General features: G+C 41.9%; 1 protein-coding gene across 3 annotated transcripts in view; it reads right to left on the minus strand.

Moving 5' to 3' along the window:
* Window positions 1-682: 682 nt before the first annotated feature.
* The window catches only part of LOC129868244 (cytoplasmic polyadenylation element-binding protein 4-like), a 38804-nt gene continuing 24791 nt past the window's right edge, over window positions 683-14695 (minus strand). The window contains exons 4-11 of one of the 3 annotated variants that reach the window (XM_055942045.1): window positions 11319-11369; window positions 10046-10069; window positions 9030-9200; window positions 7504-7593; window positions 7122-7240; window positions 6567-6681; window positions 6027-6208; window positions 683-5501 (exon numbers count right to left, since the gene is read on the minus strand). In XM_055942045.1, the coding sequence (XP_055798020.1) occupies window positions 5274-5501; window positions 6027-6208; window positions 6567-6681; window positions 7122-7240; window positions 7504-7593; window positions 9030-9200; window positions 10046-10069; window positions 11319-11369 (980 nt within the window). In that variant the 3' untranslated portion in view covers window positions 683-5273. The remainder of the gene's footprint in view (window positions 5502-6026; window positions 6209-6566; window positions 6682-7121; window positions 7241-7503; window positions 7594-9029; window positions 9201-10045; window positions 10070-11318; window positions 11370-14695) is intronic. The other 2 variants (XM_055942046.1, XM_055942047.1) reach the window with 2 other exon arrangements.

Raw genomic sequence — 14695 nt, forward strand, 5'->3', positions numbered from 1 at the left:
CTAATGGTTTTCTTTTCAGGTTGGACAGATTATTAGAAGACCGCAGAAAAGTGGATTCTAAGTAGTGCAACCAATGGTTTCATACTTTATATTGGTAATGTACCAGTCAGCAGGCAGGTGGAGCTGCTGAGTCTGAGGAAGATGATTACTTCCTGTGTTTGTAGACACACCTCATTATCCAATGGAATTTCTGCAGTATTATCAATACCCTAGCATGCATGATGCATCTATTTTACATTGACTGGCTTGTATAGGATGACCAAGGATAAGCAAGTATGACTGTAGCAGTATAGTGACATTCTAAGTCTTTGAAAAGATCAGAGTAACAGCTGGCATACAAACACACTGACTTCGTAGCCTGGACAAGGAAATAATCAATGGTTGCAAAATATATGCTCATAAAATATTAATGGTTACTTTGATACCGACATTATCGAAAGCTGCTTGTGGTCGCCATTTTACCTCCCTCTCTCGCGCTCTTTCACACACACACAGCCTAACGTACATAACTCATTGTGACCTTATTTGCTTGTGTGTAGTAAAGAAATCTGAATTAATTTGGAGGTTTTATCAGCCAGGGCCCAACAATGGCTGCTGCCTAGCTTTATGAAAGCAGCAACCGATAAACCGCTACAGAAAACGGACTGTTACAATCCACACCGAAATAAACACACAATGGGCCTTATCACAGTTAAGTTTTATTCATTCAACATTTCACATTACAAATATTTCAAAATGATGCACTGTTATAAATAGTTGGCTGCAAACAATTAAATAACAGAATTTTATTTTTCGTTTCACTAGCACTGCTACAGACCAACTCCTAGAAATATGGACATTTTGTATTACATAACTTAATTAGAAAGGAAAATACAAAAATAGGAACTTATAAAGTGAAATGACAATAGAAATTAAGGTGATATCTTAAGTAAAAAATGCTATTAATAAATACAACAACCTTCCCATACACAGTTAAAAACTATTGAAATTTTGCCATTAAGTATAACATCATTAACAGACAAATATTTAAATATTTATTTTCCTTCAGAAAATGTTAATCATATATTGTGGAGCACAATATAGCAATTAGTAAAAACTAGACACTTTAAAAGCTTCACCTCAAAAATATAACAAAAATCTGATCAAAATTATAAAAATTATACATTCCAATTAAAAATATACCAATAAACAGCTAAATACATTATTGACCTAATAATTACAATGCAATCACAGTAGCTTGAAATAAACAAATGAGCACAAAACCTTTTAATGTTTTAAAAATAACTTCAATTATTTATATTAGTACAAATAGTTTGATTTCTTTTTCTTTTTTACAAACACCAGCATGAAAAGGATTACAATAACAGTAGAAAATGACTGAAAAACATATTAACGTCTTCTTTAAATGTCTGCAATTAAAAATGGCATTAAAGAATTACATTGCAAAGAGTCTTTATCTGGAAAAAAGTAAAAAAAATAAAATAAAATGTATTGCACATAACAACTCGAAGTTAACTTGCAACATTTATCACATTCAAGTCTTAATGTTCCCCTTCCTCCAACTAGGTTGAATTACCTCAACAGACAGTGGAGATAAGTTATCAAGTCTTTTCAACAGTGTCCTATAAGATGCTCAAGTCCTCCACTGCTAAAATAGATTTTAGAGTTAGTTTTTTTTCTTATTTTCTCATCTTTTTTTTTCTTTGCATCCTGCAGAGGTCTGAGTATGGAGAAGGCAAAGATATTAACACATGGGAGGGAAGTGAGGTGTGGGGTGTCCTTAACAAATTAAAGTTGAGAAACATCTGGTGCACAACCACAACAATCAAATTCAATAGCTAATTCATGTACTTATCTTTTTTTCATCATGCATGCTAAGGATTACAATAGGAGCTAATTGGCAAGTTCAAGAATATATATTTTCAAATGTTAAAATATCTAAACACCAAACATCCATTCTTGTGATACGAGATTCAGCCGAAGCATGAACCATAATTTGCATTATCCTTATAATAGTTATATTCCAGCTATGGTGAGGAAACCAAAAAGAGAAGTTACCATTTTCCCCAACTAGGATGGCCATTTTTTTTAAACAATAACATTCAAATTTTAAATGACAACTTTGTCCTCGCCATGCTGTTAAGATCTGATTTTTGTGAAACATCTCGTGTATAAGATCTAAGACCTTTAAGCAGTACACTGATCGTTCCTCTGCCGTTTCGGAAGTCGCGTCAATGCACGTACGCTACTTGGTTGTGAAGATTCCTCAGCACTGAAATGTAGAAAAAAGCATAACTGAAAATAATATATATCGAAATCACTACATTTTTTTCGTTAAATGAAAAGTGTCCATATATGCAGATCTCTCAGTAACAAAAGTACAAAAGCTACCTTTCACAATGTGAAAAATTGAGGTATTGCAAAAAGGAGTTTTCCCCATTTGTGAAAAATGTGCCTAAAATGACTGTTGGGAAGAAAAAAAAAATATTTAGAAAAGTAGTGCATAAAATGTTTATATGTGCATGACAAAATAATTTAGCTAGAAAACACTGTACCAAAAATCAGCAGGCCATGTATAAAATAATCTTTTTTTCTCTCATTAACAGCAAATTCTTCAAAAAGTGTTTAACTACTAAAATGTTTATCCACCACACCAGCAAGCTAAAGTCATGGTGCAGAATTGGTGCAGTAGAGCACCAGCAAGCTAAAGTCATGGTGCAGAATTGGTGCAGTAGAGCACCAGCAAGCTAAAGTCATGGTGTAGAACTGGTGCAGTAGAACACCAGCAAGCTAAAGTCATGGTGTAGAACTGGTGCAGTAGAACACCAGCAAGCTAAAGTCATGGTGTAGAACTGGTGCAGTAGAACACCAGCAAGCTAAAGTCATGGTGCAAACTAGTGCAGTAGAACACCAGCAAGCTAAAGTCATGGTGTAGAACTGGTGCAGTAGGACACCATCAAGCTAAAGTCATGGTGTAGAACTGGTGCAGTAGAACACCAGCAAGCTAAAGTCATGGTGCAGAATTGGTGCAGTAGAACACCAGCAAGCTAAAGTCATGGTGTAGAACTGGTGCAGTAGAACACCAGCAAGCTAAAGTCATGGTGTAGAACTGGTGCAGTAGAACACCAGCAAGCTAAAGTCATGGTGCAGTAGAACACCAGCAAGCTAAAGTCATGGTGTAGAACTGGTGCAGTAGAACACCAGCAAGCTAAAGTCATGGTGTAGAACTGGTGCAGTAGAACACCAGCAAGCTAAAGTCATGGTGCAGAATTGGTGCAGTAGAACACCATCAAGCCAACACAAGGATACGGTTTTCACTAGTGTGTTAAATTCTATTTCAGCACTCCCTCCCTGACATATTAAAACGCTATTCAGATACTGTATGACTATAATAACCAAACCAAATGTGAGCCTTTTGTTTAGCTTTTTGTGTTCATTTCCCCAAACCTGTTGCAGACCTATTCAAGTTACACAACTGCCTAGCAACAAACGTCTCCATTTTGACCTTTGGAAATGAAGGGATTGACTGGTGAAAAATCCTGGGTGTCTGTAAACTGAATAAATCCAGTTGTTTTCACTAGTGTTTTCCTGGATTTTGACTGCACTGTTATCTATTCAAGGCCAATCTTTGGTTTGATGTAGTCCATCTGGTCTTCGTAAGAAAAATAATAATTAACTCAGAAAAACTGAAATACTGTATTACGCACTACTGCACAGCCGACTTTGGTTCCCTAAAGCATCTAGGTATAACCTCTTTATTGCAGTCTTGTTTGAGTGAGTGAACTGCATTGTGGGACGCACGTAGTAGAGCACATCGCATGGACTATCTTCATTTATGCTTAGAACACTGGCTGAGTTAGCTGGGCTGGGCACAGGAAGAGAGGTCTGCAGGTCTAGTAACAGCATCCTCCTCTAGATGGAAATGTGTTGATGACAAGCCTGACTTTTGTAATTCATTTCTCTTTTTGAGGGGGGTTAAAAACAGAATACGGTTGTGAATAAAGGATTGGGAGATTTGCACCAACGCAATAATAATACACGAAAAACAGGGCTTTCTGCTCACGTGCAGCCCTGATGAGAACTAGGCACTAGCCTCTCCTCTCCTAGCTAGCATGGCCTCAGACACAGAGGGGGGGTCACTTATCTCTATACGGGCCAGCGCTGAGGGTCTCAGGGACCTCCAACGCCATACATTCCCCAATAAAATGCTCTGTTCATTCTTAGTACAACCTTGGGTCGGATTACAAAAATAAAGAAGTGACAAAGCAGCGTCTATAAAAATGTGTCTTTTTGCTGACGCCGTTTCCCTTTGATTGTGGTCCTAAGGGAAGAGGGATACCAGCTTACTTTAACTTATTCGTCACATTAGCAGCTAAGCTTGAGGTATTAGTTTTTGCATGTCAAAATGGAGATCAAACCAGAACGCCTGTTGTGAAATGGATCTTGTCAAGTAACATCAAATATTAGCATGGTCTCTAAAAAAAAATAAAAAAATATTCAAACATCTGATCTGGGAAATAATCAAAGTTTCTGTACTTGTTTCTTTTTCAAACCAATTGAGATTAAGCTTTGGTTAACTACTGAGACTTTATATTATGCACTCTAAAATAAAGAAATAAGTGCACTCTTCTTTAGCAACACCTTTGCTATTAACATCTGCTCTGGAGCCTATGGGATGAACTTCTGCTCTGGAGCCTATTGGATGAACTTCTGCTCTGGAGCCTATGGGATGAACTTCTGCTCTGGAGCCTATGGGATGAACTTCTGCTCTGGAGCCTATGGGATGAACTTCTGCTCTGGAGCCTATGGGATGAACTTCTGCTCTGGAGCCTATGGGATGAACTTCTGCTCTGGAGCCTATGGGATGAACTTCTGCTCTGGAGCCTATTGGATGAACTTCTGCTCTGGAGCCTATGGGATGAACTTCTGCTCTGGAGCCTATTGGATGAACATTTGAACTGAACATACTGCTTTGAAGTTGATGGTCAATGACACACCAATTGGATAGTAAGGTGACAATTGAAAGCCTAATCTTTCCAAATTCTATTCTAATAAAATATAAAAGCAACTGGAGAAAGTCAAGAGAATGGGATTTCACATGGGATACACATTTTCTTTTCCTTTCTTAACATATTTCCTCATCTTTAAAAGAAATATTAATTTAAAATTAAGCTTTTTTTCCCCAAATTAGAGTTAAAAAGGAACCAGCAACAGAAAAGTGCATTTATTTGTACAATGATTTTGCGACTCCTACTCCCCCCTCTGCCTCTCTCTCAGTTCCAGCGGAAGGAGATGTGCCTAGGCCGGTCTCCTCCCTCCTTGACCAGTGGCTTGTGGAACTCCCGACCAGCGCGTGAGTGGATGGCCGCCCAGCAGTATTCACAGTAATACTGGAGACAGGTGACGTTGGCGCAGAAGAAAGGGGCAAACTTGCCCCCGCACCGAGTTCCCTGACACTCATCACACAACTGGTCGTCCAAGACGTATGGCTTCACTTCCACCTGGGGGGGAAGAGGGCAGACAGAGAGAGGACCAGGGGGAGGACCAGAGAGAGACAGGGGGAGGACCAGAGAGAGACAGGTAGAAAGAAAACCATCCGTCAGACATGCACTAAAGAATAGAGCTCGGATGAATACATCTTACATTAACGCACTGTATCTAAAGATTTAACACAACACATTATTGCATTGACAATTACATTCCAATTAGGACAATGGTCATCAATAAACATTCTAAAGTCAGAATCAAAGTAGAGACGTGATTGGTTGGTACGTTCATTATCAATTATTCCAGTTTGACTGATTTCGGGTGAGTGAATTAGCATAATTCTTCTGCAGGTGGCAGCTAGTTAAATGTCTGCTCCAAAATGTTTTACTTTCATCTATAAAACCATTACAATAAATAACAAATTGTCCTTTTAAAAATGTACAAGACAAGAGATAGGAGCCTTTTATGTGTTTGGTACAACATTTCTGCGTATTTGTGTAATGCTGTATTAGCCTGAGAAAGAGAGGGCCTTCACTAACCCGTTTATCGATTTCTCCATGCTGCAGTTGGACAAAACGAGCGCTGATAGCAGCAATGTAGCTCTGCTGATTAGAGAAGGCGACCCGCCCTGCTCCCTTGGGGTACTTGAGCTCCGGGTCTGTGTCGATGCCTGCATAGCACACGCCTCCATACAGCCTGTCCATGATCATAGCCAGCTCCACTGTGGACGGAGGGAAACAGGTTGGAGGTGGCACAATGCCAGGGTGCAGCCTCGTACACTTCATGTAACACTCCGAGCTTGGTCGTAATGTTCCAAATAGCTTCCATTTTCATTATTAGTTGCTACCAATTCCCTTCTCCTCCATTACATACTGTGTGCATGCTGACGTGATGAAATGCAGCACTAATCTAACAGCTTTTAATACGCCGTAGTGGATACATGTCTGTGTCCCAAATGTCCTATGGGCCCTGGTAAAAAGTAGTGCCCAATATAGGGAATAGAATGCCATTTGGGATGCATAATAGGACTAAAGTGCCAATGGAAACGGTGCTTTAGCTGACTAGGGTCAAAAGGTTACCTGCACGGAGAGGGCGTGGCACCCCACCCACAAAGATGGTCTTCCTGGGGTCCAGAGGCTGGGAGCCGTCCATCACAAAGTCACTGTCGTTCAGGTTCCAGGGACGGATCTGGACCTGTCACACACAGAGAGACATGTTACATGTCATGTCTCGATGTCGGCCATGTCTGTCTTGTTATGTCGGCCACGTCACGGAGAGACACGTCTCGACGTCGGCCACGTCACGTCGTCGACCACGTCGGCCACGTCATGTCTCGATGTTGGCCACGTCATGTCTCGATGTTGGCCACGTCTGCCATGTCTGTCATGTCTGTCATGTCTGTCATGTCTGTCATGTCTGTCATGTCTGTCATGTCTATCTTGTCGCCCATGTTGGCCATGTCGCCCATGTTGGCCATGTTATGTCTCGATGTTGGCCATGTCTTTCATGTTATGTCTCGATGTCGACCATGTCACATCTCGATGTTGGCCATGTCACGTCTCCATGCCAACAAAACGCATCTTGAGCTGTTTCATAATAAGAGTTAAAGAAGGGAGCAGATGGTGTGTATTCACCGGCTTGTCTTTGATGGTGGGGCTGGACACACACAGGTAGAGCTTGCCGTCCTCTTCAATACAGGCTTCAATCAGGGCCTGCACAGAGCTCTCATCCTGGAACAGCAGGAAGGCATAACCTACAGGACAAAACAGACACCACTTAAACCGTCTGCACAGAACCATGTCACAGAGACCACTAGAGGACTTAACTCTGATCTCGACCGTTTCATTCGCTGTCTGTGGCTGGAAATGACTGCAAATGTTATGACCGCTCTGCTCACGACTTTATTTTTAACAAATCAAACTATTAAAGACATCAATAATAAACTCTGATAACACATTTTGATGACAATGCTGCATGTGGCTGACAATAAAAGGGCAGACTTGTCACGTGACTCACCTTTCGGGGGAAAGTAAGATTTGCTCTCTGCCTTGTGAGGCCAGTCCACAAAGAGATGTCCAAAGCGACGGAAACTTGCAGTTATTTCGTCTAAAAGTGAAAAAGCAAACAAAAAACATTAAACAATTGCACTGTGATAAGGTGTGTGTCATCAGATGACTGTTCTTAGTGCACTCTACCAGAGGGAGTCCCTGGTAACATTAGTGGGCTCTACCAGAGGGAGTCCCTGGTAACATTAGTGGGCTCTACCAGAGGGAGTCCCTGGTAACATTAGTGGGCTCTACCAGAGGGAGTCCCTGGTAACATTAGTGGGCTCTACCAGAGGGAGTCCATGGTAACATTAGTGGGCTCTACCAGAGGGAGTCCCTGGTAACATTAGTGGGCTCTACCAGAGGGAGTCAATGGTAACATTAGTGGGCTCTACCAGAGGGAGTCCCTGGTAACATTAGTGGGCTCTACCAGAGGGAGTCCCTGGTAACATTAGTGGGCTCTACCAGAGGGAGTCCCTGGTAACATTAGTGGGCTCTACCAGAGGGAGTCCCTGGTAACATTAGTGGGCTCTACCAGAGGGAGTCCCTGGTAACATTAGTGGGCTCTACCAGAGGGAGTCCCTGGTAACATTAGTGGGCTCTACCAGAGGGAGTCCCTGGTAACATTAGTGGGCTCTACCAGAGGGAGTCCCTGGTAACATTAGTGGGCTCTACCAGAGGGAGTCCCTGGTAACATTAGTGGGCTCTACCAGAGGGAGTCCCTGGTAACATTAGTGGGCTCTACCAGAGGGAGTCCCTGGTAACATTAGTGGGCTCTACCAGAGGGAGTCCCTGGTAACATTAGTGGGCTCTACCAGAGGGAGTCCCTGGTAACATTAGTGGGCTCTACCAGAGGGAGTCCCTGGTAACATTAGTGGGCTCTACCAGAGGGAGCCCCTGGTAACATTAGTGGGCTCTACCAGAGGGAGTCCCTGGTAACATTAGTGGGCTCTACCAGATGTAGTCCCTGGTAACATTAGTGGGCTCTACCAGATGTAGTCCCTGGTAACATTAGTGGGCTCTACCAGAGGGAGTCCCTGGTAACATTAGTGGGCTCTACCAGAGGGAGTAACATTAAACAGGGAGATTAAAGCAGAGCAGATGGTAGCCTCAGCTGTTCTCTAGTCTTCTGCCAGCAACACTGATCACACCTGAGAGATGTCCTACACTACTTATAACAGAGAATGTACTAGAACTATGCCTATTCGCGAGCCAAAGACCTCAGGAAGCAACAGGAAGTGGGCAGAAACTAAATAACACAATACTTGCTATGGTAGAGCAGTGCTGCTTGGTGAAAGTCTACAGCCAAAATTGGTCACAGAGGGACTGGTCTTCAACATCAGTCATGTAACCCTGTGACTACTGGCCATGAAGATATCCACATTGTATCCACCTCTACCCGATCAACCAGGTGTTCAGCCCAGTCAAAGCATCATCATAGCGTGGTCACAGCACCTCTGCCTATGTGAACGTGGTCTGCAGTGTTGTAAAGGTTACCTTCATCAATATCTGGCGGGAGGCCACCGACAAAGACCTTGCGGGAGTAACGCTCAACACGCTCCCCATTCTGGTGGGGGAAGCAGTGGGGCGAGCCAAGGCCAGGCAGGCTCTGCTCACCACGCTCATCGTCAGGGAAACCATCCTCCATGGGGAACAGGGAAGAGTGACCTGAGGAGAGAGAGGAGGGAAGAGGGGATGAGAAGGGAGAGAGAGAGAGAGAGAGAGGGAAGAGGGGACGAGGAGAGAGAGAGAGAGAGAGAGAGGGAAGAGGGGACGAGAAGAGAGAGGAGACAACAGTCAGTCCATGACAGATTGCATAAAGATGTAACACAACGGATACTTTTTAATTTATTACTTAGGTTTATCAACATGAATGTTATTACATGGTTAGGTATCGTATTGTCAAGCAATACTAGCTATAACAATGTGTCTATTTTCCAGTAATTCACCTGATTCATTGAGTGCCAGTGCTACATTAAGGTCCTTTACAAGTAGCCCTGCTGTGCTGTTTGAGAGGGACTGAGCCAGGGATACCTCTCTCTCCCTCCTCCACACCAGCCATACCCATATCAGCTCATTTGGCTACTCGCTCAGCTGGGTGTTCGCGCACACACACACCTGCAGCTAAGCCTATGGCAGCAGCAGAAGCTAAATATTGTTCCCGCCCTATGTCCTGGAGGTTAATCCACCCCAGCCTTATTCCTAACCAAGCAACAGAGACGAGCACCTTTATGACCAATTATGTAAGCGAGTTAGCCCTGAGTCTGTACACTGTGTGTGTCGTACTGTACAAAGAAATATGCAATGCTGACGACCACAACACCACAGACAAAAGCTCTTAGAGCTGAAAACACCCAAACAACATGCCAGATCAAACACATAGACCAACAACAAACCACAACATCTACATGCAAACACATACTGTCCCCCTTCAGAAATACTGGACATGGACGCAAAAGACCGGGTCTTTCTATGCCAGTTTGAGGGGGAAAAAATAAAATAAAATTATTTACCTCGTCTCCTCCCATAATTCCTTGCTGCATGTAAAATAACAAAATAACACCAACAGTGACCAGGAATGACAGATATTATCCATTCTTTCGTTCACAACACATGCCCTCTCCTTCTCAGTCACATCCTCCATGTGATTGGTACTATGTTGCCTCCTCAGTGCTCCAGGTTACGTGGCAGACAGATGAGCTTGTATTGAACATTCACCCCTGATTTCTTAGTTTTATATTGTGGGTTTTTCTTCTACCTTGTTGTGCTACATCGTTATTGATTACTCCATTGGTGAGCTGTCAAGAAAGGCATTTCACTGTACTTGCGCATGTGACATTAAAACTTGGTTTCCTGTGCAGTCACGTTTATACACGTCTCCGGGCATACGAGGATCTCAGACACACTCTCCTTTCCTAGGCCAGATACAGAGAAGGTCTTTAGGAAGTCAGTGGAGGGTGGTTATACACACTCTCTGGTGTGTGTTCTACAGAGTAACTATCAGCTGGTGTGACTGCCTCTCTGAGACTGGTAGTACCCTCTGAACGGCATTCATGCAGAACCACCATCTGTCCTGTTGGACCAATATAACACTGAGGCTCAAGGAGAGAGTCCATGGTGGATCACTGAGCTTTCAGTTGCATTTCGGCTTATGTATATCAAACTGCAGTTGAGGAAGCTGTAGTTAAAGAGATTAGATTTAGTCTACCTTCGTAGCTACAACTAGCCTACGCTATTCGTGTCCGCATACAGGAAAGAAGTGAATCATGCACTGATTCAATATAACGAACTATAACAGGAAATGTCACATAATGTTGAAGGAAATACGCAACACAACGTACTGAGAAATGGTTAGACTAACATCTCTAGGCAATAGGTTTTATTCCAAAAAAATTAAAGAACACAAATACTCAGAGCTTAGTTCCTTCATTGCACAGGCAAAAGAGATCTGACGACTGAATGCAAATGGGATAGATACACTGCCTTAGGTGAGGGATTACACGACATTAAAACGTGTTTAGCTATGCAATTTAAAATGAAATAATGAATCTATATTACTAAATCCTTATTTAATAAATCCACATCAACCATTAAAAGAACTAATGGAATAAGAAGAGTGGAACACAGAGAAGGAAATCCACACTGGTCCCTCAAGAGCATGCAAAGTACAAACATGGTGCTGCTAATCTTGTTGACTATGTTACCAAATGGCTTGTTTCACCTTCCATCCATTAGCATGGGTTGGGCATAAAGAGCACTAATGTTAACAAACCCTTTTTTACGTACCATTTATGGGCAGAGGACTATCTCCCCCTGGATGGGTGAATCCTAGGCGACCTAGAGAGTGGAGTGTACATCGTTAAGAGATTGTCACAACCAAACACACAAAACGAGCTCTGGTTACATTAGCCCACATCATCTATCTCTCAGCCGCCTGCTCGCTGGCACATTCCCGGTTCCTCCCGACCTCCTGCCAAATGTACTTGAGAGTTGAACTGTGCCATGCTGGGGTGTCTTGGTGGAGGGGATGAGAGGAACACTAATAGTAAACCCATTGTGACTGTAGTGGACTAGTGTAGGGTTTCCCAGACCTTTCATCGGGCCCCCCCCCCCCAGACATTTCACATTTTTATTTAAAAAATAAACTGGCACTCCCGATTCAATTAGTCAACTAATCATCAAGCCTTTGACTAATTGAATCAGGTGAACCAGTTTAGGGTTGAAACAAAAATGTGGAGAGGGAGAGGGTTGGTAGTGTTCAGTGATTGGTGTGTTCCGTCACACAAATTCTCCAAGCCCCTCCCCCGCATCAAATCAGAGAGAATGAGAGAGAGAGCGAGCGGGCAGGGTGGTGGAACGGCTCAGTAGTCAGTGGTGACACAGAGACAACTTTTCAGGGAACAGAGTACTGTTTTCAGTCAACAGAGGACAATGCTGGAATCGATTCAAAGCCACTTCTACAGTCGATTTCCCCCTCCTTCCTTTTCATCTGTTCTGCAGAGCAGCGTGTTTCATGTTTGAGGGTCGGGTCATTCTTTTCAATTAGGGGTCGGGGTGCTGCTTGGTACCCTTGGAGCTCACCCCAGTAGGGACAGCACAAAGTGGGAGCAGTAAACCCTTCATCTGTGTGGATCTTTGTAGTGTAGAAACACGTTGCCCTGGAGACAGTGGCGAGATGGAATGATGCATCATAATGATGTTTTCCTCTGCATCTCTAACCCTCTGTAGCTGGCACGTAGCACTGGGAGCGTTAAGGCACTAAATCAGCTCAAACTAGATTGAGAACAACAACTCATCACTTCAGGCTCTTCGCCTCTCAGATGTTCGCCAAAGTTGTGTTTCACTGTGGTTTAACCTGTTTGGGCTGCAGGGGCAGTATTGAGTAGCCGGATTAAAGGTGCCCATTTCAAACGGCCTCGTACTCAATTCCTGCTCGTACAATATGCATACTATTATTACTATTGGATAGAAAACACTCTCTAGTTTCTAAAACCGTTTGAATTATATCTGTGAGTAAAACAGAACTCATTTTGCAGCAAACTTCCTGACAGGAAAAAAATCTGAAATCGATGCTCTCTTCTAGGGGCTGCCTATTAAAGTCCTTGATATTTATTCGTTTAGATGCACTTCATACGTCTTCCACTAGATGTCGACAAGGAGTGAGAGAAGAAATTGAGTGTGTAACTTGATCTGATGTCGCATAATAGCTCTTGGCATGACGTGTTACCAGTTTCCTGTTTTCTGGAGAGCGCGCGAAGGGACCTGAATTTGCCTTCTGTACAGCTGTCGTTATAGACGACTAATATCTCCGGCTTTGATTTTTATTTGATACATGTGACAATATCATCGTAAAGTATGTTTTTTCAATATAGTTTCATTAGATTATTGAAATTTTTTCGGGACGTTAGGCGTGTTGCGTTGTGTGCCTTTGTTCAGGAAGGAGAGCTTAGCGCCACTTTGCTAGCTTTCCGTGCTAATTGACTGGAGAAGAGGACATTCTATATCTGTCGTACATGTGAACTAGTCGTTTGCGGCCAGGTTTTGGGTACTCTCTCGCCATAACGTAAACTGCATATGGTAATGAAGTTATTTTTAGAATTCTAACACGGCGATTGCATTAAGAACTAGTTTATCATTTCCTATACAACATGTATTTTTTAGTTATGTTTATGAATAGTTATTTGGTCAGAATATGTGTGTGTCAGAAAAAGTGTCAGAAAAATATCCGGACGTTGTGGGAAAAAGATGCTACGTTAGCACAATGTATAACCACTGATTTCAGCTCTAAATATGCACATTTTCGAACAAAACATAAGTGTATGTATAACCTGATGTTATAGGACTGTCATCTGATGAAGCTTATCAAGGTTAGTCAAAAATTATATATCTTTTGCTGGTTTGTTACGATCGCTAACTTTTGCTACTGGGAAATGGCTTGTGTTTCTGGCTATTGTAGTAAGCTAATATAATGCTATATTGTGTTTTCGCTGTAAAACACTTTTAAAAAAATCGGAAATATTGGCTGGATTCACAAGACGTTTGTCTTTAATTTGCTGTACACCATCGATTTTTCAGAAATGTTTTATGATGAGTATTTAGGTATTTGACGTTGGTGTCTGTAATTATTCTGGCTGCTATCGGTGCAATTTCTGATTGTAGCTGCAATGTAAACTATGATTTATACCTGAAATATGCACATTTTTCAAACAAAACATAGATTTATTGAATAACATGTTATAAGACTGTCATCTGATGAAGTTGTTTGTTGGTTTGTTTGGTTGGTTCTTGGTTAGGTTGGCTTTGTGCATGCTACCTATGCTGTGAAAAATGTTAGTGCTTTTTTGTATTTGGTGGTGAGCTAACATAAATATACGTGCTGTTTTCGCTGTAAAACATTTTTCAAAATCGGACATGTTGGCTGGATTCACAAGATGTGTACCTTTCATTTGCTGTATTGGACTTGTTAATGTGTGAAAGTTAAATATTTCAAAAAAATATATTTTGAATTTCACGCCCTGCACTTGAAGTGGCTGTTGTCATATTGATCCCGACTTAGGGCTTGCAGCCATAAGAAGTTAACAGCTGAATAGAGAGGTATAAAACAAATAAATGCATACACAAGCTATGAGGGCAGTTAACTTCTCTAGGGTAGGGGGCAACATTCGGAATTTTGAATGAAAAGCATGCCCAAATTAAACTGCCTGCTTCTCGGGCGCAGAGGATATGATATGCATATAACTGGTAGATTTGGATAGAAAACACTCTAAAGTTTCTAAAACTGTTAAAATAGTGTCTGAGTATCACAGAACTGATTTGTCAGGCGAAAACCTGAGAAAAATCAATTTGGGAAGTCTTTTTTTTTTTTTGTAGTAGTAGTTTTCTATTCAATGCCATTACAGTATCCATTGACTTAGGACTCAAATTGCAGTTCCTATGCCTTCCACTAGATGTCAACAGTCTTTAGAAATTGTTTCAGGCTTGTATTCTGAAAAATTTAGACTGCTCTTATTCCTCATGAGTGGACCCTAAAGTGTCACAGAGCTTTTTCATGCGCACAACAGAGAGTGCCTTTCTTGTTTACCTTTTATATTGACAACGTTATTGTCCGGTTGAAATATTATCGATTATTTAGGCTAAAAACAACCTGAGGATTGAATATAAAC

The sequence above is a fragment of the Salvelinus fontinalis genome, chromosome 13 (assembly GCF_029448725.1).
Source record: "Salvelinus fontinalis isolate EN_2023a chromosome 13, ASM2944872v1, whole genome shotgun sequence".
Classification (NCBI taxonomy): domain Eukaryota; kingdom Metazoa; phylum Chordata; class Actinopteri; order Salmoniformes; family Salmonidae; genus Salvelinus; species Salvelinus fontinalis.